This window comes from Balaenoptera acutorostrata, chromosome 10 (assembly GCF_949987535.1).
Source record: "Balaenoptera acutorostrata chromosome 10, mBalAcu1.1, whole genome shotgun sequence".
Taxonomy (NCBI): Eukaryota; Metazoa; Chordata; class Mammalia; order Artiodactyla; family Balaenopteridae; genus Balaenoptera; species Balaenoptera acutorostrata.
The window spans coordinates 45,888,641-45,913,766 of NC_080073.1; the positions used below are offsets into that span (position 1 = coordinate 45,888,641).

The 25,126-nt window shown below is 38.2% G+C and overlaps 1 protein-coding gene across 7 annotated transcripts in view; it reads right to left on the reverse strand.

Moving 5' to 3' along the window:
• Window positions 1-25,126, reverse strand: part of ULK4 (unc-51 like kinase 4) — a 547,368-nt gene that overhangs the window by 480,510 nt on the left and 41,732 nt on the right. For all 7 annotated transcript variants that reach the window (XM_057554846.1, XM_057554850.1, XM_057554849.1 and 4 more), the window contains one exon: window positions 9,910-9,988. In XM_057554846.1, the coding sequence (XP_057410829.1) occupies window positions 9,910-9,988 (79 nt within the window). The remainder of the gene's footprint in view (window positions 1-9,909; window positions 9,989-25,126) is intronic.

The window sequence follows — 25,126 nt, forward strand, 5'->3', positions numbered from 1 at the left end:
GCACCCCTACCCAGACTACATTCTCGAAGCACCCTTTTCAGCTAAAATTAAACAAGGTTCCTTATAGAATTGACTTCAGAACTGGGGCTGACTCTTCCCAAGAATAGTGAAATCTTGTTGACAGGAAGCAAGTAAGTTATCAGACACAGTAGTAGGCTCATGTAGAAAGTACAGAGCAGCAAACTAGAACGGGCTCCCATTGGCCTGAGATGGAACAACTTAAGCATCCAAAAGACTAATGACTGCAACAGACTGAAATAAACATACATATGTAAATCCATAATTTCTTAATATAAAGAAAATCTCATTGGACAGATTAAGACTACTAAGGCACCAACTTATTATTCTGAATATTGGTCTATAAAGGGCAACAATCATTTATCCTGCCTTTGCTAAACAAACTATATTTTAGGATAACCAATTAGCTGATATGGGAAAGCTCTTATGGTAAGGAAAACTCCCAGCTGTAAATGAGAAAGGAATTACAGAATGAGAGAATTATCATTTTTGCAACCCTAAAGGACTAATGCAACTAAGCAATGATCATCAATGGATGCTAAAACTACTACGTATGAGAGTGATGGGAAAGTTCATAATCATAGGGCTGAGCACATCTGAAGCCAGTGAGCAATCACAACATCAGTAATAAGGAGGCAACCAGACATTATTAAACACATCTCCCTATGAGGCAACAGGAAACACACAGCACCAGGTAGGAAGAATTCCTACCCTTCCTCCATAAAGCAACTTGAATCTAATCAAGGCTCAACATCTAACTAGCAGTTCACAGGAAATACAGGTGAGAGAGAACCATGGCACCAAATGGACAGAAGAAAGTTTCCAACATTCCAGCTTTGGCCAAAACAAATGAGAATTTGTCTTTGATAAATAAATGGCACTAAAAAATAATAGGAAAATGTTTGAAATTAAGGGACTTAAGAGTCAACGTTATCTAAATGCAATATAGGACCTTGTTTCAATCCTGGTTCAATGATAAAATACAAAATGACATGTATGAGGGACTTCCCTGCCGGTCCAGTGGTTAAGAATCTGCCTTCCAATGCAGGGGACGCAAGTTCAATCCCTGGACAGGGAACTAAGATCCCACATGCCGTGGGGCAACTAAGCCTGTGTGCTGTAACTACTGAGCCCGCACGCTCTGGAGCCCACGAGCCACAACTAGAGAGAAGTCCACACGCCGCAACAAAGAGCCCGCGTGCCACAACTAAGACGCGATGCAAAAAAAAAAAAAACAAAAACAAAAAATGACACGTATAAGACCATCAAGAAAACATGAACACTGGGTATTAGATGATACTAAAAAACCACCGTCGATTTTGTTGGGTGTGATAATGGTATTGTGATTGTATTTTTTAAAAACCTTTTCTGTTAGATATATGTACTAGAGTATTTAAGAGTATAATATGATGTCTGGAATTTTTTTAAAAAATACTACAGCAAGGTGGCGGTGGAATTCCCTGCCAGCCCAGTGGTTAGGACTCCACAATTCCACTGCAGGGGGCACAGGTTCAATCACTGGTTGGGGAAATAAGATCCCACACACCGGGCTTCCCTGGTGGCGTAGTGGTTGAGAATCTGCCTGCTAATGCAGGGGACACGGGTTCGAGCCCTGGTCTGGGAAGATCCCACATGCCACGGAGCAGCTGGGCCCGTGAGCCACAATTGCTGAGCCTGCGCGTCTGGAGCCTGTGCCCCGCAACGGGAGGGGCCACGATAGAGAAAGGCCCGCGCACCGCGATGAAGAGCGGCCCCCGCACCGCGATGAAGAGTGGCCCCCGCTTGCCGCAACTGGAGAAAGCCCTCGCACGAACCGAAGACCCAACACAGCCAAAAAAATAAATTAATTAATTAATTAATTAATTAATAAATAAAAAAAAAAGATTTCACTTTAAAAAAAAAAAAAAAAAAAAAGATCCCACACACCACGTGGCACAGCCAAAAAAAAAAAACTTACAGCAAGGGGAAGGGAAAGGAGGAGGGGGAAGACAGAGGGAAGAGAACAGAGAGAAGGAATGGGATAGGGAGGGTGAGTGAGAGAGAGAGAAGACAACAGACGAACAATATTGGCAAAATTCTAATAATTGTTGGAAGTGATAGCTCATTATTTCAGTCTACTTTTATGTATGTTGACATTTTCCATAATAAAAATGTTTAATGAAGGGATCAAACTAGAGTGTCTATTAATATTCCTTCCAGTTCTAAATTTTAAGGCTCTATATTCAATTTCATAAAATATATCCACAGCACACTTAAGACTACATATATGTAGGATAATATCATATTTATTTTAAATTATTACACATAAGAACCACAACAAATACAGGGTGGTAAATGTGATATCGAGGAAGAAAAGTTTAAGAAGCTGGCAATATTTTTCTGTAGAAATGACAAAGAAGAATTGAATAAATGCTTCTAAATATTCAATATATACAACAGATCATGACCAACTCTTTTCTATAGCCATTGATGATAGAATAGGATGGAAGGGACTTAAATTGTATCATAAGGGTAGTAAAATAGATTTTTCTCCATCTCTTCTGCCTCTTTGTAACAAATTATACTGCCACACTTTCCCACCATTCTTGTAATCATTTATTAAATCCTTTAACACTGACTGAATACCAGAAATACACGTTACTTGGCTGGCTCGGCACTGTGGATTACAGTGAGGAATAATAAAATGAGGTCCTAGGGCTTCCCTGGCGGTGCAGTGGTTAAGAATCCGCCTGCCAATGCAGGGGACACAGGTTCGAGCCCTGGTCCGGGAAGATCCCACATGCCGTGGAACAACTAAGCCCGTGTGCCACAACTACTGAGCCTGCGCTCTAGAGCCCATGAGCCACAACTACTGAGCCCGCATGCCACAACTACTGAAGCCTGCGTGCCTAGAGCCCATGCTCCGCAATAAGAGAAGCCACTGCAGTAAGAAGCACGCGCACCACAACAAAGAGTAGCCCCCGCTCGCCACAACTAGAGAAAGCCCGCGCACAGCAACGAAGACCTAACACAGCCAAAAATAAATAAAATAAGATGAATAAAATCTATCTTCAAAATAAGGTTCTATAAAAAAGAATGAAATCATGCCATTTGCAGCAACATGGAAAGACCTAGAGATTATCATACTAAGTGAAGTAAGCCAAAGACAAATGTCATATGGTATCGCTTATATGTGGAATCTAAAAAAAAAAAGAAAAATGATACAAATCAACTTATATACAAAACAGAAATAAACCCACAGACATAGAAAACAAACTTATGGTTACCAAAGGGGAAAGAGAGGGAGGATAAATTAGGAGTTTGGGATTAATATATATACACTACCATATATAAAACAGATAACCAACAAGGACCTACTGTATAGCACAGGAAACCATTAATATTTTGTAATAACCTATAAGGGAAAAGAATCTGAAAAAGAATACATATGTATGCATAACTGAATCACTTTACTGTATACCTGAAACTGACACAACACTATATCAACTATACTCCAATAAAAAACAAAATAAAATTTAAAAAATAAATTACTTAAATAAAATAAAATGAGATTCTATGCCTTTAAAATGCCTACAGGATCTTCAACCATGAGTTTTATTGTCTGCTGGTAGTAAACCTACTGGAAAAATCAGAACGCGTCTCACACTTGAAATTTTATTAATGATTTACTGAAAAACTAGGTATGAAGACACAACTGTGTTACAGAAAGCTGGTCTCAAGAGTTCTGAACCTAAGGTTCATCATAGGGCCTCACAGAGGAGTCCAAATCTCCTGAAATGACTGCATCGTTCTGGAGAGGCTGTCATGGCTTTCGTTAATCTCAAATGGTAATAATTGCCAATGGACTGGAACCACATTTCATGCAGCAGAAACTCCAAAAAAAACAGGGAAAAGACGAACACAGTACCAAATACCTGCCAAGCCTACTCCTTCCCGAAGCTGTAAAATAAATTCTTAACTTGTAAAACTTTGTTTTCAGTGTTTGAGCGCCCTCTAGTGGCTGTTTTAATTGTTACAGCCAATTGGTCATAGGAATTAATAAAGAACTAAAAAATATTAAGTAGTAACCGAATAAAAAAAAAAGATGGCATCACAAAGGAGCACCTGACACAATTTCAAGTTATTCTGTAAACTCATTATCCAACAGAAAATAATTCACAATACAGTATATGTTAATTCATAATTCAAAAGTTTCCTAGGTAGTTAAATATACACTTGCTTTTTTAAATTAAGTATGATTTTTCCCAAGTTCCATTTCAAATTAATAAAACATCAGCAAACACCCAGAAAGGGAAAAGTGAAGGAACAGAGCATACAAGGACCTCAGGAATTAACATGCACCTCCCTCTCTCAATGGAGCATCAGGAATGCAATGTTTAATAAGGGACAGCAACAGGAGCTGGGGAAATACTTTGAGAACACAGAGTACTGAAGAGAGGGAAGCACTGGCCACAGAACTCAACCCGAGTGAGCACGGGGACAGGTGCAGCTCAAGAACTGCTGGGCCAAATGCTCCCAGTAGCCACAGCCGCAGCAGCAGCAATTTCCAGGGGGACCAGGCCACAGGCATGGAGCCGGGGGTGAGCTGGACACATCACCCGCGGTGGCTGATGCCTTCTGCCCAGACCTGCCCTGTTCCTGTGGCAGAATACACTATCCCATCAGAGCCACAGGAGTCCCAAGCACGAGGACTTGGGCAGCCTCTCAGCTCCAGCCCTGCCCTCTGTTCTGTCTTCCCCAGACTCTGTGCCTCAAGGCAGCCCTCATCTCCAGACCTTCTATGACTCCTACCTACGTACCCCTCTCCCTCATCACCTCTGGCACCGAGGGGGAGCTGACCTTCTAAACAAGAGCCATCACAGCCCCGGGACATGCCTGAATATACAGATCAGTCTTGCCCAGGGAATGTCCTACTGATGTCTAGGAAAACAATCTATGACTGTGAGATTCATCCCAGCGTATTTCCCAGTGCTGAAGGATGAACTCACTTGCAATGCTATTTAGCGTTCCACTGTGTGAATGTGACATACTTTGTCGATTCTGCTGTTGATAGACACGTGGGTTGTTTCAAATCTCGGGCTGTTACAAATCATGCTGGCAATCTATATTCCTGTACATGTCACTTGGTACCCTGGGTTACAGGGCAGTGATGTGCTCAGCTTTCAGAGATCAAGCACTTTTCCAGATCATGTACTTTTCCTGTACCTGTCACTTGGTACCCTGGGTTACAGGGTAGTGATGTGCTCAGCTTTCAGAGACCAAGCACTTTTCCAGAGCGGCTCCGCCCATTTACATTCCTCAGCAGCATGTGAGCACTCCTGCTTAGTAATTTCACCAACACTGAGGATTGTTAAGGCTTTTTAATTTTTGCCAGTCTGGTGCCTGTCTTGAAATTTCATTTTGGATTTGCTTTTCTGATGCCTCAGCACTTTTCATATTGAAGACTAGAATTTATATTGGTCAGACTTGGTTATTAAAGTCTGCCTTCAAATATCAGAGCAATCAGCAGATCTATCAACACTCTTCAAAATCTATCTGTGAAAAAAAAAAAAAAAAAACACGTATCCAGAATAAAATCATTTTTTTACTCTTTCTACCACTACAAACCTGGTCCAACTCACCACCATCCCTCATCTGAACTGCCACAGCCCCCTAAAGTGGTCTGATTCCACCTTGTCCCGTCCTTGTAACAAAGTGATCCCTTCCAAACATGGGCCACACCAAGGCTCTCCTCTGCTCCAAATCCTCCAATGGCTTCCCATCTCATTCAGGCTAAAACCCCAACTTCTGACCATGGTTTACAACAGGGTTCTGGATGGCCTGGCCTCTGGCTACCTCACTAACCTCATCTCCCATCACTGTGTCGGGCTCAGTTCCAGCTACACTCGCCTCCTTGTTGTTTCTCGAAACGTGCCAATCACTTATCTATCCCCAGTCCTTTTTTTTTTTCTTTTTACTTATTTTTATTGGAGTATAGTTACTTTACAATACTGCAGTATACTGTACCGCAAAGTGAATCAGCTATACATATATCCCCTCTTTTTTGGATTTCCTTCTCATTTAGGTCACCACAGAGCACTGAGTAGAGTTCCCTGTGCTATACAGTAGGTTCTCATTAGTTATCTATTTTATACATAGTATCAATAGTGTATATACATCAATCCCACTCTCCCAATTCATCCCACCACCACCCTTTCCTCCTTGGTATCCATACTTTTGTTCTCTACATCTGCGTCTCTATTTCCACTTTGTAAATAAGATCGTCTATACCAATCTTTTCACATTCCACACATATGAGTTAATATTCGACATTTGTTTTTCCCTTTCTGACTTACTTCACTCTGTATGACAGTCTCCAGGTCCATCCATGTCTCTACAAATGACCCAATTTCATTCCTTTTAATGGCTGAGTAATATTCCATTGTATATATGTACCATGTCTTCTTTATCCATTCCTCTGTTCATGGACATTTAGGTTGCTTCCATAACCTGGCTATTGTAAATAGTGCTGCAATGAACATTGGGGTGCATGTGTCTTCCCCATCTGGAATGCTCTTCCCCAGCTGAGGGAACTATTCCCTCAGGTCTCTGCTCAGCCTTCCCCAACCAGCCAATCTCTAAACCACCGCTGCTGCCACCTCATCATTTCCAAACCCTGCTACATCTTTCCCACTGAATTTATCACCACCGAATTTTATATATTTATTTGTTTATTATCTCTCTCCTTACACTGGAACACAAGCTCCACAAGAACAGAGATTGCCATCTATTTTCATAAAATAAGCACCTAGATAGCACCCTGTACATATGCAGATACTGACAAATATTTGTTAAGAATAAGAGTATCAATGCCAAGAATGAAATGGATTATCAGTGCCAAGAATAAAACAGCATCTATGAATTCCTTCTAGAACAAGACAAGAACTTGCCTGGAACGATGGTCTTACTGAAAGTAACACAGGCCATACCCACAAGAGGCACTCTGTAAATGTTCAATTCGTAAAAGAAGAAAGAACTTGCCGTTTCCTTCTCCATTCCCTTCTCCCCTACCTTTTCAGACCCTCTAAAATAATGTAGAATTTACTTCCATGCTACTATTAATTTTTTAAGTATATTTATAATCTTTTTCAAGAACCCATTCTTTCCAGATTATATTTCACAACAACAGTAGCAGCTATTATTTAGACTTAAATTTAAATAGATTCATTGTTTTTATTTGTTACTCCTTTACATTATCTTAAAACTTGGGTGGGAAAGGGGGTGTTGAAGCTGGCAGCTCCTCAAGTAGCTTGCTCAAGTAAATTTTTTTTTTAGAAATGTTGGTGAAATTCAGATTGAGTTTCTGAAAACGTCTTCTGTCCCCACAAGCAGGCAGTACAACGGACGTAACAGAGAAATTTAACATCACATGACCTCCTAAGTGTCGATCCATTTCCACCATTTTCTTTATCTTCTAGCCTTTAGTGTTACAGAAAAATTAAACGTAAGTCTAATTTGCTTTTATTTGCTTATAACCTGGGTTTTAGGTTTTATTTTTATCTTTGAAATTACAAATTTCACCAGGATAGGTCTACGTGTGCATTCTTTTTATTCAATGTTTTGCCTGACATTTGGTGAAAAACCTTTCATCTAAAGATGTGAGTCTTTCTTCAGCTCAGGGTGAAATTTTCTCCTATTATTTTTCATTTCTGCTTGCTTGGATCTCTCCTCCTGGAAATCCCATTGTGTTTATCTTAGACAAGTGCTATCCCATAGAAATAGAATTCAAGCCACATGGGCAATTTAAAATTTTCTAGGAGCCACATTAAAAAATAAAAGTAAAAATTTTAATATTTATCCTAATATATCTAAAATATTGTTTTAGAATATAATCTAAAAAAGAGTGGATATATGTATTTGTATAACCGATTCACTTTGCTGTACACCTGAAACTAACACAATATGGTAAATCAACTATACTCCAATAAAAATTTAAAATAAAAATGTAATCTATAAAGAAAATTACAGGTGAGATACTTTACATTATTTTTTTTTTTTTCATATTGAGTCTTCAAAATCTGGTGTGTGTTCTCTACTTGCAGCTCATCTCAATTCAGACTTGCTGCTTTTCAAGGGCCTAGTAGCCGCTTTTGGCTGATGGCTACCATACTGGACAGTGTAAGAGATGTTCTGCAACTGTCTTCCGTGCCCTTTTAGTTCATAATTTTTATCCTTTTTTTTTTTCTTCTTCTGAATCCTAAGAGAATTCACATCCTACTTATCTTCAAATTATCCAGGAATGTCCTCTAGAATGTCAGAACTTCGTCTTAGAATTTTCATCAAGTTCTCTCCCATCTCCTCCAGCAAATCTGTTTCGCTGGAAACCCTTTGCTCTGAGTCATCAGAAGGAGCCTCCACTTTTGAGCTCCTAAGCCTTCTCCTCGTCTGCCGAAGTGTCACTGCCCTATCTGCTTGGTCTTTTAGATAAAAATCTAGTTTATAGATCTCTGATAGCCAACCTGGGTACCATCAGTGATCATATAGGTCACAATTCATTTTTCTTGGTCACAAAAAGAAGGAAAAGTTTAGACTTAGTAACATTTTCTTTAGTAGCTCAGAGGTCTAATAATTGCAGGGAATGGGGACAGAATCATAAGCAGAGGAAATGCACTGAGCACAAATTAATCTCCCATTTGCTTCCACCTAGACAGCCCAGGACTAACTGGAATACCATCCCAGCAACTGGCTACGGTACTGGACAGCACAGATACAGGACAGCTTCCTTCACCGCAAATAGTTCTATTAGACAGTACTTGGCTAAACAATTCCTCTCAAAGCCCCAGAAACCATACTACCAGGTCTGGCTCTACAAAAATCCCTTCTTTTTACCATTTTCTCCTTCCTTCAGGAGTTCTGCCCTTCCCCATTAAAAGCCTTGGTTTTTCTCACCTATTTTGACTCGACACTCTCCTAGTCCAAGGGATAAAAATCTACTGCCAGTTAAGTGCAGTACACATTAACAGGATAGATAGAAAGTAGTTTTTAGTGTTCAGGAACGTTCAAAAAGGCAGTACAATGGTAGCATCCACTTCGTGGGACTTGGAATTACTGGTCAATTAATAAGGGCTTCCCAATATTGGTATTTGAAAGAAATGATTGATTCAGTTGTCCCTCAGCATCTGTGGGGAACTGGTTTCAGGAACCCCACAAATACCAAAATCCACAGATGCTCTTATATAAAATGGCTAGTATTTGCATATAACCTATGCATATCCTCCCACATACTTTAAATCATCTCTAGATTTTTTATACTACCTAGTACAATGTAAATTTTATAAAAATACTTGCCAGTGTGCAGCAAATTCAAGTTTTGCTTTCTGAAACTTTCTAGAACTTTTTTCCCCCTGAATATCTTCAATCCACAGACTCAGAACCCGTGAACACACAGTGCCGACCACATCTGAAAATATCTTTAGTGCATGCTTGGCAGTTAAATACTGTGACTATTGTCAGAAATAATTGACAACTGGTAGGGATAAAAACACTAAATTCAATGTGAAAAACCAAAAAAAAATTTAATTTGAAGTTGAGCTGGGCTTCCAGTGGAAAATACTTTAGTTATAATAAAATGTTGAGTAGACCACAAGAAAACTAGTAATGAAATAAACCTTATCCAAAAATTATTGAAATGCAGTAATGATGACTAGAGTCCACAAGCCTTGTAATTCCACCACACCACCTTTGACAACAGACTATGTTGTAAATGAGCGGCTGTGCTGAAGTGTACAGGTCTACTGAGGTTATTTTATAACAATTGCCACAATTCCACACTTAACATCAATGAAAGCTGCATATTCTAAAGTCAAGAACAATCTTTGCCATTCATAACATTTCAGTAATAAAAGAAATTACCTCAATAACAGGTGTATTTTCCTGGAGCTCCGTTGTGTGCGAGGCCAGTAAACCAATCAACCGCGCTACCTTGGCCCTTCTGTAAACAGAGAGAAAATGGGCTCTAAAGTGGAGAGTTAGGACTGAGGAAACCAACCCCCGTTAGTCACATTACACAACTGTAAGCATTAACATGAGACAGAAGTGGAATGAGACAGGGTGAGCATACATTCCTGTACATATATGGTCCAGAGAAACGTTCCCTTGTGTACACAGGGAGACCTGAACGTAATGCCCTCTGTAGCACCATCTGTAACGGTGACAAAAACTGAACAAGTTGTGCTTTAATAGTGAAATGGAAAATAAAAAATTTTAAAGGTCTCTGCTCTTTTAGTTTTTAACATCTTTATTGGAGTATAATTGCTTTACAATGTTGTGTTAGTTTCTGCTGTATAACAAAGTGAATCAGCTATATACATACGTATATCTCCATATCCCCTCACTCTTGCATCTCCCTCCCACCCTCCTTGTGCTATGCAGCTGCTTCCCACTAGCTATCTATTTTAAATTTGGTAGTGTATATATGTCAATGTTACTCTCTCACTTCGTCCCAGCTTACCCTTACCCCTCCCCGTATCCTCAAGTCCACTCTCTACATCTCTACATCTGTGTCTTTATTCCTGTCCTGTCCCTAGGTTCATCAGAACCATTTTTTTTTAGATTCCATATAAATGTGTTAGCATACGGTATTTGTTTTTCTCTTTCTGACTTACTTCACTCTGTATGACAGACTCTGGGTCCATCCACCTCATTACAAATAACTCAATTTCATTTCTTTCTGTGGCTGAGTAATATTCCATTGTATATATGTGCCACATCTTTATCCATTCATCTGTCGATGGACACTTAGGTTGCTTCCATGTCCTGGCTATTGTAAATAGTGCTGCAATGAACATTGTGGTACATGACTCTTTTTGAATTATGGTTTTCTCAGGGTATATGCCCAGTAGTGGGATTGCTGGGTCATATGGTAGTTCTGTTTTTAGTTTAAGGAACCTCTATACTGTTCTCCATAGTGGCTGTATCAATTTACATTCCCACCAACAATGCAAGAAGTTTCCCTTTTCTCCACACCCTCTCTAGTATTTATTGTTTGTAGATTTTTTGATGATGGCCATTCTGACTGGTGTGCGGTGATACCTCACTGTAGTTTTGATTTGCATTTCTCTAATGATTAGTGATGTTGAGCATCTTTTCATGTGTTTGTTGGCAATCTGTATATCTTCTCTGGAGAAGCGTCTAATTAGGTCTTCTGCCCATTTTGGGGTTGGGTTGCTTGTTTTTTTTATATTGAGCTGCATGAGATGCTTGTATATTCTGGAGATTAATCCTTTGTCAGTTGTTTCGTTTGCAAATATTTTCTCCCATTCTGAGGGTTGTCTTTTCATCTTGTTTATGGTTTCCTTTGCTGTGCAAAAGCTTTTAAGTTTCATTAGGTCCCATTTGTTTATTTTTGTTTCTATTTCCATTTCTCTAAGAGGTGGGTCAAAAAGGATCCTGCTGTGATTTATGTCATAGAGTGTTCTGCCTATGTTTTCCTCTAAGTTTTATAGTGTCTGGCCTTACATTTAGGTCTTTAATCCATTTTGAGTTTATTTTTGTGTATGGTATTAGGAAGTGTTCTAATTCCATTCTTTTACATGTAGCTGTCCAGTTTTCCCAGCACCACTTATTGAAGAGGCTGTCTTTTCTCCACTGTATACTCTTGCCTCCTTTATCAAAGACAAGGTGACCATATGTGCATGCGTTTATCTCTGGGCTTTCTATCCTGTTCCACTGATCTATATTTCTGTTTTTGTGCCAGTACCATACTGTCTTGATTACTGTAGCTCTGTAGTATAGTCTGAAGTCTGGGAGTCTGATTCCTCCAGCTCCATTTTTCTTTCTCAAGACTTCTGCTCTACTTATTAGTAGACCAATGATATTATACACAAGTAGTCAGTAATTAATATCAGGATAGTGAAGCATATGTGTATATATTCACTTTAAAAGAAATTTTTACAAGTCTAACAAATATTGTAAAAATACTTTCAGTGAGGTGTTTGTTTCATTACCCAGCAGAAAATGAAGTGTTAAATTATAAAAGTAGTTTTATAATGAAATATAAATTATTAAATATCACTTCAGGTGATTTGGAAAAGTTCATTTCATGGAGAAAATTAGTTTTGATAAGACTTTTTTAATTGGAAAAAAATGGTTGAGTTGATTAGAACTGTACTCTTATTTAGTAATGCTTGCATTGCAAGTTCCTCATCCAGAGAGCCTCTACTTTTCATATTCGTAAAATAAACTGTGCAGGACCCGTGAAGGGAAACAAATCACACTCAGAGAAGTACCACAGGTAAGTGTTCGTGTTGTCAGAACTCTATCATACAGAGATAATTGTTATGGATTTCAATGCTTCTTGGATTAGCCATTTAAATCTCTAAACATAAACAGATTAAAGAAGTCCTAGGCATTTCTATGATTAGCATTCTGCCTCTGAGTAAGAAGATTATGTTTTAAAAGTAATGGTTTTGAAAGAGATTTGGTAGGACACTGGCCCAAAAGTTACAAGGAAAGGCTTCCAGTCACAGCTCTGTCACTGACCAGATATGGGACCACTGTCAAGTCAATTACACTTCAATTTTGAATTGCTTAAATGTGTGCAGTTTAGAAGGTCAGATGGATTAACTTCTAAGTTTTCTCACAATGTAAAACAAATGCTATTATCAAAAACTCACTAATGAATTAAAGGATGCAAGGCAAAAACTTATGTATCTCAGTTCAAAGACAAGCTCAAAATACTTCAGAAACCTTGAAGCACTTTTTCAATCTACAAAATTAGATAATGGCAACCAGATTTATCCAACTAAAAGAAAAATGTATCAGGACATGCTAATTAAATATTTTTCCCATTCTCACCAGAAACAATTCCTATCAGAACAAGAGAAAACACCCTCCTTGAAACTCCTACAGTTTTAAGTTGTAAACTATTTAAACTAATAGTGACAATATTTCTCAATTTATACCAAATACTTACATACAACTATATCTATATGTAATGCCCTCACAAAACTGGCTCCATCTCATAATTCAGGATTTTTCTTAAAGGTCACCATTTCGGGTGCCCCCAATGACCCATTACACTGTAGCTCAGAACATCCCACATCCATAACAGCACGCAAAGCTGCAATGGCCAATCAACCTTCATGCGTTAACAGAAACATTCCATGTCTACGTTGTTCAACACAGTGTCCACCACATGCATGTGACTATCCAGCACTTGAAGTATGGCTGGTGCAACTGAAGAAATAAATATATATATGTATATGTATACACACAAAATTTACTTTAAGGAACTAGTTTTATTTTTTATTGAAGTATAATTGATGTACAATATTATATAAGTTATAAGTGTACAATATAGTGATTCACCATTTTTAAAGGTTATACTCCACATATAGTTATTATAAAACATTGGCTATATTCCCTGTGTTGTACAATATATCCTTGTAGCTTATTTTATACAAATTAGTTTGTACCTCTTAATCCCTTACCCCTATCTTGCCTCTCCTCCATCCCTCTTACCGCTGATAACCACTAGTTTCTTCTCTATATCTGTGAGTCTGCTTCTTTTTTGTTATATTCACTAGTTTATTTTTCAGATGCCACATGTAAGTGATATCATACAGTATCTGTCTATCTCTATTTCACTTCGCATAATGCCCTCCAAGTCCATCTATGTTGCTGCAAAGGCAAAATCTGGTTCTTTTTTATGGCTGAGTAGTATTCCATTGTATATATGTACCACACCTTCTTTATCCATTCATCTGTTGATGGACATTTAGGTTGTTTCCATGTCTTGGCTATTGTGAAGACTGCTGCTATGAACATTGAGGTGCATTATCTTTTCAAATTAGTGTTTTTGTTTCTTTCAAATATATACCCAGGAATGAAATTGCTGGGTCATAGGGTAGTTCTATTTTTAGTTTTTTGAGAAATATGGAACTAGTTTTAAATTTAAATTTAAATAACCACATGCAGCTAGTGGCTACTGTATTAGAGCAGATCTAAAATGTTATAGTTACTCCTTTGTGTGTTTAATAAAACAGACTATTTATTATCCATCTCCCCCACTAGCCCACAAGGTCCATGAAGGCAGGGCTGAGAGCACTAAGACAGTACCTGGCATGGTCCCTCAATAAATGTTTGCTGAATGAATATAATATCAACATCAAAACAAAGTAACTGGGCTTCCCTGGTGGCGCAGTGGTTGAGAATCTGCCTGCTAATGCAGGGGACACGGGTTCGAGCCCTGGTCTGGGAAGATCCCACATGCCACGAAGCAGCTGGGCCCGTGAGCCACAATTACTGAGCCTGCGTGTCTGGAGCCTGTGCTCCGCAACAAGAGAGGCCGCGATAGTGAGAGGCCCGCGCACAGTGATGAAGAGTGGCCCCCACTTGCCACAACTAGAGAAAGCCCTCGCACAGAAACGAAGACCCAACACAGCCATAAATTAAACATAAATAAATAAATAAATAAATAAATATTTAAAAAAAAAAAAAAACAAAGTAACTAAACACATTAGTAGAAAACGGGTGGGTAAAAATATGACTGAACAAAGGTAAACAAAATTGGAGCAGGATTTTCAACGTAAATATCAAAGCAGAATTTAAGGCTAAAATCATTAAATGAGGAAAAGATTGTTTGAGAACTAAAAACGGTATGACCTACAAAGGATATAAGTTGTGAGTCGTTACAAACCATATTAATAAAGAATAAAAAGTAAACCCAACAGTAGTGGGAAACTCCAATCTACCTCTCTCCCAAGCACAGCAAGAAGGCCACAGTGAATACAAACATACAAGCATCACAGTAACAGATGTATATATCAAGCTCTACGATCTAAACTCTGACCACACTTACTCAGTGGGAGGCTGTATAGGATGGTGTTTAGGACTCTGGAATGAAATGTCCTGAGGCCAGTCTTAGCCCCATGGTCGGGGGCGGGGGAGGAACCCTGGGTTAGTTACTCCTCCTTCACATGCCTGATTACTTCATGTTAACTAGGACTAACAACAATATGTACCTCACCAAGTTACTCAAAGAGTCAAAGGAAATAATCCATGTGAAGAAATTACCATGGTGTCTAACATTTAATATGTGCTGAATGGGCTAGCTATGATTACCACATTATCTACTACATTCATGATTTTTTTTTATGATTTTTTATTAGAGCACAAAGATAAATTCATAGAATTCCCAACGGCAGAAATTATACAGGACATATGATGATATAATAAAAGTGAAATAACAAACATGAACTAAAAGCCTAAACATTTGTAAATTTAGAAGCACTTCTGTATAACTTAGACAGCAAATGAAAAATAAAAATGCCCGTTAATCACAATCATGTAAATAACACAAATCAAGAGACTGTCATACAGAGTGAAGTCAGAAAGAGAAAAACAAATATCATATATTAACGCATGTATGTGGAATTTAGAAAAATGGTACAGATGAACCGGTTTGCAAGGCAGAAATAAAGACACAGATGTAGAGAACAAACGTATGGGCACCAAGGGGGGAAAGTGGGGGTGGGGGGATGAACTGGGAGATTGGGATTGACATATATACACTAATATGTATAAAATAGATAACTAATAAGAACCTGCTGTATTTAAAAAAAATAAAATTAAAAAAAAAACTTTACGATAGCAGAAGGGACACTGACACCCACTTTTCTGTTCCCTCAAGAGTCTGCTAAAAGAAAAAAAAATGTATAATTCAATAACTGGAGACAGAAAGAAGGGCTGAAAGTAGACCAGAATGTTTGAGGAAATCCTAGATGACATACTTAGATGGAATTAGACAGAAAATGAAGAGAAGAAACTCCTGTCTAAGAACCACAGGTAAAGACAGGTCTTCCCAACAAGCCTCAGAGGCTTGGAATAAAGTAAAACAGAAAGCAGGGATTAGTTATAGACAATCATCAGATTAGAGAACTTCACAATGAACAGGTGAGCCAATTAGATTCTGCCTCCTTCCCATCTCCTTCCCTGATACACAGAATAAACCCTCAGTCCTGGCCTCCAGGGTAAAAATGTAAAATTATTCCTACAATGAGCAATCTACTCTGGGGTGGGACACAAGTATGGATGTGGAGAACAGAGAGTGATCCTCCACACCAGATACTAGAGCAAGGAAAGAGGTTAATGGAAGAAAGCCAGCCCCACCCCAAAGAAAAACCCAACCTGGAAACTGAAGAGGCCTCCAGCCTGCCTACCTGCTCTTCAGCCAGGTGGGCTCCCAACATATAAGTCAACTAGTCAACAGGCATCATCCACTCACAGGCCAGCCCTTTCCTTTAAAGAAGATGTTGTTGGAGAAACAGACTAAGAGAACCATAGGGGAAATGTGTACTGCCAGCTTCTATGCTGATCAATTTAACCATTTATTCATAATATAAACTAAGTACCAAAGATCACCAAGCATTTGAGGAATGAACAGCATTAAAAAGCAGGACCATGATGAAAACGAAGTGATCCACAGGTTAAAAAGAATAAAATTTTTATAATCCTAATGTGTAACCTTAAATACTAGTCACAATATTTAACCCTAAATTCGATTCCAAAACAGAATTTTTATAATCCTATAATTTATCCTCAAATTCAAAAGTACATTTTAAATCAAATATAGGCAGCTAGGAAAAAGGACCAATCAGAGAACAAATGAACAAAAACTTGAAAATATGATTGTTGAAATAAAATAGTGATCCTCAGTAAAATGAGCAAGGATAAGTATCAAGCTTGAAAGCTCAAAGGTAAAATCAGGGAAGAGCAGTAAAAGAGAGTTTGGCAGTTCTTCAAAAGGTTGAACACAGAATTACCATATGGCCCAACAATTCCACTACTAGGTATGTACCCAAGAGAAATTAAAACATATGTTCACATAAAACCTTTATACACATGATCAGAGCAGTGTTATTCATAACAGCCAAATGTGGAAGCAACCCAAGTGTCCATTAAGAATGGATACATGAAATATGGTTTATCCATACAATGGAATATTATTCAGTCATAAAAAAGAATGAAGTGGGAATTTCCCGGTGGTCCAGTGTTTAGGACTCCCTGCTTTCACTGAAGGGGCCCAAGTTCGATCCCTGGTCAGGGAACTAATATCCCACAAGCCATGTGGCACTGCCAAAAAAAAAATGAAGTACTAATACATGCTACAACATGGATGAACCCTGAAAACATTATGCTAAGTGAAAAGATGCCAGTCACAAAAGATCACATTTTGTATATTTATATGAAATATTCAGAATATGCAAATCTATAGACATAAAGTAGGTTAGTGGTTTCCAGGGACTGAGGGGAAGACGGTAACAGGTACGAGGTCTCAATGGGTGATGAAAAAGTTCTGGAATTCGATAGTGGTGATACATGCACAACTCTGTGATTACACTAAAAACCGCTAAATTGTACAGTTTTAAAAAGTGAATTTCCATCATATCAGGAAACTAAAAAAGAAAAATCACATGATCATATCAATATATTCAAAAAAAGCATTTGACAAATTCCAACACCCATTCATGACAAAAACTCAGTAAACTAGGAATAGAGGGAACTTCTTTAACTTGATAAAGACTACCTACAAAAAAATACAGCTAACATCATATTTAATGGTGATAAACTCAAAATTTTCCCACTAAGATCAGGTACAGGGACTTCCCTGGTGGTCCAGTGGGTAAGACTACATGCTCCCAATGCAGGGGGCCCGGGTTTGATCCCTGGTCGGACAACTAGATCCCACGTGCATGCCACAACTAAGAGTTCTCATGCCACAACTAAGAAGCCCACGTGCCACAACTAAGAAGCCCACGTGCTGCAACTAAGAAGCCCACGTGCTGCAACTAAGAAGCCCACATGCCGCAACTAAGACCTGGCGCCGCCAAAATAAATAAATAATTAAATATTTAAGGGGAAAAAAGATCAGGTACAAGACAAGGACATCACCTCTCACCACTATTCCTTTTGAATATCACACTGAAAGCTCCAGGTAATGCAATAAGACAAGAAAAGGAAACAAAAGGTATACAGATTGGGAAGGAAGAAATAAAACTGTTTGCAATGAAATGACTGTCTATACAGAAAATCCTGAAGAATTAACAACAACAAAAAAACCTCCTGGAACTATTAAGTGATTACAGCAAGGTGCAGGATACAAGGTTAATATATAAAAGTCTTACCAGCAATAAGCTTGTAGAATTTGAAATTAAAAACACAATACCATTTACATTAGCACCCAATAAGTGAATATGTAGGAACAAATCTAATAAAATATGTATAATATCTATATGAGGAAAACTACAAAGCTCTATGGAACAAAATCAAAGAAGTAAAGAAATGGAGAGGTATTCCATGTTCATGAATAAGACTCAATATTGTCCTGATGTCAATTCTTCCCAAATTGATCTGTAGATTTGATGTGATTCCAACCAAAATCCCAGCGAGTTATTTTGTGGATACTGACAAACTGATTCTAAGGTTTATATGGAGAGGCAAAAGATCCAGAATAGCCAACAATACTGGAGAAGAGCAACAAAGTTGGAGGACTGATGCTACCTGACTTCAAGACTTACTACAAAGCTACAGTTTTCAAGACAGTGTGCTATTGGCAAAAGAACAAATAGATCAGTGGAACAGAATAGAGAGCCCAGAAATAGACTCACGTAATCAAATGATCTTTGACAAAGGAGCAAAGGCAATACAATGGAGCAAAGATAGTCTTTTCAATGAATGGTGTTGGAATAACTAGACATCTACAAGAAAAAAAATGAATTTAGACACAGACCTTACACCCACTCACAAAACTTCAACTCAAAACAGATCACACAGGGTAAGAGAGTGTCATGGACATATATACACTACCAAATGTAAAATAGATAACTAGTGGGAAGCAGCCGCATAGCACAGGGAGATCAGCTCTGTGCTTTGTGACCACCTAGAGGGGTGGGATGGGGAGGGTGGGAGGGAGGGAGATCCAAGAGGGAAGAGAAATGGGAACATATTGTATATGTATAACTGATTCACTTTGTTATAAAGCAGAAGCTAACACACCACTGTAAGGCAATTATACTTCAATAAAGATGTTTAAAAAAAAAAAAAAAACAGATCACAGACTTAAGTGTAAAATGCAAAACTATAAAACTCCTAGAAGATAACATAGAAAACTTAGATGACCTTGGGTGTAGCAATGACTTTTTATATACAACATCAAAGGCATGATCCATGGAAGAAATAATTGATAAGCTGGACTTCATTAAAATTAATAACTTCTGTTGTGCAAAAGGAATGTTGAGAATGAGAAGATATGCCACAGACTGGAAAAGAATATTTGCAAAAGACCCATCTGATAAAAAACTGTTTTCCAAAATATACAAAGACCTCTTGAAACTCAACAATAAGAAAACAACCTGATGAAAAAATAGGCCATAGACTTGAACAGACACCTCACCAAAGAGGATATACAGATGGCAAATAAGCATATGAGAAAATGCTCCACACCATATGTCATCAGGGAAATGCAAGTTAAAACAACAAGATACCACTACACACCTATAAAAATAGCCAAAATACAGAACACTGAAAATACCAAATGCTGGCAAGGATGTGAAGCTACAGAACTCTCATTCATTGTTGATGAGAATACAAAATGGTACAGTGTGTAAGACAGTTTGGTGATTTCTTACAAAACTAAATATACTCTTACCACACAATCCAGAAATCAGGCTCCTCAGTATTTACCCAAAGGAGTTGAAAACATATGTCCACATGGATGTTAACAGCAGCTTTACTCATAATTGTCAAAACTTGGAAGCAATCAAGATGTGCTTCAGTATGTGAATGGTCAAATAAACTGTGGTACCTGCAGACAATGGGATACTTGGCACTAAAAAGAATGAGCTATCAAGCCATGAAAAGACATGGAGGAACCTTAAATGAATGTTACGAAGTAAAAGAAGCCAATCTGAGAAAACTACATACTTTATGATTCCAACTACATGACATTCTGGAAAAGGAGAAACTATGAAGGTAATAAAAAGTTCAGGGCTTCCCTGGTGGCGCAGTGGTTGAGAGTCTGCCTGCTAATGCAGGGGACACGGGTTCGAGCCCTGGTCTGGGAGGATCCCACATGCCGCGGAGCGGCTGGGCCCGTGGGCCACAATTGCTGAGCCTGCGCGTCTGGAGCCTGTGCCCCGCGACGGGAGGGGCCGCGATAGAGAAAGGCCCGCGCACCGCGATGAAGAGCGGTCCCCGCTTGCCGCAACTGGAGAAAGCCCTCGCACGAACCGAAGACCCAACACAGCCAAAAATAAATAAATAAATAAATAAATAAGAAAATCCTTTAAAAAAAAAAAAAAAAAAAAGTTCAGTGGTTGTCAGAGGGATGAATAGGCAGAACACAGTAGATTTTGGGGGCAGTGGAAATACTCTGTATGATACCATAGTGATGGATACACATCATTACACACTTGTCCAAACCCACAGAATGTACAACACTAAGAAGGAATTGTAATGTAAAGTACAGACTTTGGATGATTTTGATGTGTCAATTTAGGATGTACCACTCTGGCGGGGGATACTGATAATTGGAGAGGCGACGCATATGTGGGGGCAGAGGTATGTGGGAAATCTCTGTTCCTTCCCCTTAATTTGCAGTGAACCTAAAACTGCTCTAAAACATAAACTCAACAAAAACCAAGAAAAGGTGAATTTTTTGGTATGTGAATTGTATCTCAATAAAAGAGTGAGAAAGCAAAAGAAAATTAAGTCAAGAGACACTAAATTTGGGCTTCCCTGGTGGCGCAATGGTTAAGAATCCACCTGCCAATGCAGGGGACACGGGTTCGAGCCCTGGTCCGGGAAGATCCCACATGCCGCAGAGCAAATAAGCCTATGCGCCACAACTACTGAGCCTGCGCTTTAGAGCTCATGTGCCACAACTACTGAGCCCACGTGCCACAACTACTGAAGCCCACGTGCCTAGAGCCCATGCTCCACAACAAGAGAAGCCACTGCAATGAGAAGCCCGCGCACCACAAGGAAGAGTAGCCCCCACTCGCCACAACTAGAGAAAGCCCGCACACAGCAACAAAGACCCAACACAGCCAAAAATAAAAATAAATAAATAAATAATAAATAAATAAATAAATAAATAAATAAATAAGCAAGGGGAAAAAAAAAGAGAGAGACACAAAATCCCACACCCATCCTACAGGAGTTTCAGGAGCAGAAAAAGGATGAAATAGAGATGAGGAAATCATAAGGAAATAGGAAAACGAAAGAAAGGCTGCAGCATTTAACAGACCGACTGGCAAAGCAAATTAGTAAAAAGGGATACCTAGATATATTCTAGTAAAATTTTGCAAGCCTGGAATATAAAGAAAAATTCTTTTTTCACTGAAAAACAAAATCAAACCGGTCACATATAAGAGGAAGAAAAAGTCAGGTTGGCCCCTTAGTCTTCCAGAGCTGCAGCCAGCACATGAGTGAGCAACAAAGCAGCATGGCACAGAGGTGAGTGTGGCCTGAAGGTGCAAGAAGGTCTCATTCAGCCTGCTATGCCTGAGCCCCAAAACCACAGGCAGAAAGCTTCAAGGAAGGAGGAACTCCAGAAGCAGAGCCTCTGAGAGATATTCTACTTAAAAAACAACAAAACAAAACAAAAAACTACCAAATAATGAAATCCCATCAACCAAGAAGTGAAGTAATTCACAAATGGAGAAACTGTATTTTAAAAATTGACAATGAGCATTTACTTTATTAAAGTATCAAACTATACTAAAAATTAGAAAAATCCTTCTTAGAATATAAATATCAAAGGACCCGAAAATAAACCTGAGAAAGAACAAAGTTGAAATCACATATTCTGATTTCAAAACTTACTACAAAGCTATGGTAATCGAGACACTGTGATACTCACATAAAGACAGATTTATAAACCAAGGGAATAGAATAGAGAGCCCAGAAACAAACCCTCAGCATATATAGTCAAATGATTATCAACAAGAGTGCCAATACCGTTTAATGGGGAGAGGACAGCCTTTTCAACAAATGGTGCTGGGAAAACTGGATATAAACATAACAAAAGAATGAAACTGGACTCTTACCTAACACTGTATAAAAAAAAAACTAACTCAAAATGGATCAAAAACCTAAATGTAAGAGCTAAAACTATAAAACCCTTAGAAAAAAAACAAATGAAAAGATTTATGACATTGGTTTTGCAGTGATTTCTTAGATAGAACACTAAAAGCACAGGCAACAAAAGAAAAAATGAAAAACTAGGTTTCATCACAACGTAAAACTTTATGCAAAGGGCACTATCAGGGTAAAAAGGCAACCCACAGAATGGAAGAAAGTATTTGTAAGTCATATACCTAATATGTGGTTAATATCTAGATATAGAACTCCCATAAATAAACAACACAAAACAACCCAATTAGAAAATGGGCAAAGGACCTGAACAGACATTTCTCCAAAGAAGGTAAATAATGGTGCTCAACGTTAGTAATTAGTGAAATGCAAATCAAAACCGCAATGACATACAACTTCATACCCATTAGGAGAGCTACTATTAAAAAAAATTGAAAAAAATAAGGGTTGAAGAAGATGTGGCAAAATTGGAACCCTCATGCATTGCTGGTAGAAATGTAAAATGGTGCAGCCACTGTGCAAAACAGTTATGATGGTATCTCAAGAAGTTGAACATAACATTATCAAATAATCCAGCAATTCCACTCCTAGGTATATACACAAAAGAACTGAAAGCAGGGACTCAAACAGGTATTTTTGCACCAATGCTCATAGCAGCACTACTTGCAACAGCCAAAGGTGGAAGCAACCCAAGTGTCCATCAACAAATGAAAAGATAAACTGTGGCATATACATATATAGAATATTATTCAGCCTTAAAAAGAACGACAGTCTGATACATGCTACAACACAGAAGAACTCTGAAAACATTAAGGTAAGTGAAATAAGCCAGACACAAAAGGACAAATGTATGATCCCACTCATATTAGGTACCTACAACAGGGAAATTCATAGAAACAAAAAGTAAAACAAAGGTTATCAGGGACTGGGAGGAGGAGGGATGGGAGTTACTGGTTAATGGGTAACAGCTTCTGTTCGGAATAATGAAAAAGTTCTGGAAATTGATAGTGACCGTGGTTGCACAACATACGTATCGCAATATACGTAATGCCACTGAACTGTACACTTAAAATGGCTAAAATGGTAAATTCTGTTATGTATATTTTATAATTAATAAAATTTTTTAAATTAAAATATTACGCATTATCTGTGAATTATACCTCAATAAAGTTGATTGGCAAATGCTATAAAATTTGATAAGTATTCACTGTTAAAAGTTCTAACAAAACGGCACTTTTACACACATTGACTGGGAATGCATGTTGATATCATGTTTCTACAGAGCATTTCAGCAATTTATCAGAAGTCACAAAAATATCTATTGCCCTCTACCCATTCGTTCTAATTCTACAAATCTGCCCTTAGGGGAAAAAGCAAAAATAGGCATGAAGATTTAAGTGCAAAATGTTCATCAATATATTATTTACAATATTATAATACTATCCAAAAATAGGGAAGGGTAAATAAAATGATCAAATATTCATAGCATATAAAAAGAGGCATACCATAAAAAAATCTTAGACAAATAATTAGTGACATTAAAAGAATACATGTTATAAAGTGAAGAGAAACATACAAAACTATACGTCATTTTATTTTGTTTTTCTCTATGCTGAACAAAGCCAAGGAATAAACATACATACTTCAACAGTGATTGTCCCCCAGCTAAGTTAAAGACCCTTATCAGGGCTTCCCTGGTGGCGCAGTGGTTGAGAATCCGCCTGCCAATGCAGGGGACACGGGTTCGAGCCCTGGTCTGGGAAGATCCCACATGCCGCGGAGCGACTAGGCCCGCGAGCCACAGCTACTGAGCCTGCGCGTCTGGAGCCTGTGCTCCGCAACAGGAGAGGCTGCGATAGTGAGAGGCCCGCGCACCGCGATGAAGAGTGGCCCCCGCTCTCCTCAACTAGAGAAAGCCCTCGCACAGAAACGAAGACCCAACACAGCCAGAAATAAATAAATAAATAAATAAATAAATAAATAAATAAATAAATAAATAAATAAATAAAAAGAATGGTGTCATATACAATTTAAAAAAAAAAAAAAAAAAAAAAAAAGACCCTTATCATATGCCATCAAAGTGATATGACCCAGGACAGAGAAGGCCTCACTGGAAGAAGAAGTATTTGAATGGAGAAAGAGAGTAAAAGAAGGCTCCAAGCATAGGGCTTATCTATCCATATTTTCCTCAAATTAAAACTGTTTTACAATTAAACTTAAATCTAAAAAATGGAAAAAAATAGTAGTACCTGGAAAGGATTAAGAATGTCTGTTTTTTAAAAATCAGCAGAGGGCACCCTATTCAAGGATATAATTTGTTTTAGCTGAAGTGCTAAGATTTTTTTTGTTGGTTTCTTTTACAGTGAGCATACCACAATCCTTCTCAAAGTTTAACATGCCCAAAAATGATCTAAAAATCCTATTTTGTAACGCCAGATTTTACCTTGGGAGAGTAACATTAGAAGATGTGTAGGAATAATTATCCAAAAAAGCATTTTGTGAACACCTACTGTTTCCCCTATGTTTTGGCAGCATGGAAGAATAATTACTATCCTACCACTGGCACATTTTACAAAACCCCTTCACATTCAAGTTTTCACAAGCTTCTCAACAATAATACAAGATAAGTAGGATTGATAACACCAACTTCCAAACCCCCAAAATACACTAAGCACCCACTAAGAACCAAGCACTGTGCAAGGTATTTCATACACCTACTTCATTCAAAATTTAATTGTAAAGAATATATATAACTGAAGCACTTTGCTGTACACCTGAAACTAACAACATTGTAAATCAACTATACTTCAATTAAAAAAAATTTGATTGTTACCAAAAATCTATGAAGTTGATACACTATCCCCATTTTACAGATGAGTAAACTGATGCTCAGCAGTTATAATAATTTGCCTGGGGGCAGATTTGTGATCTACACCCACATCTGTCTGAATCCAAAGCCCTTTCATCATCCCAC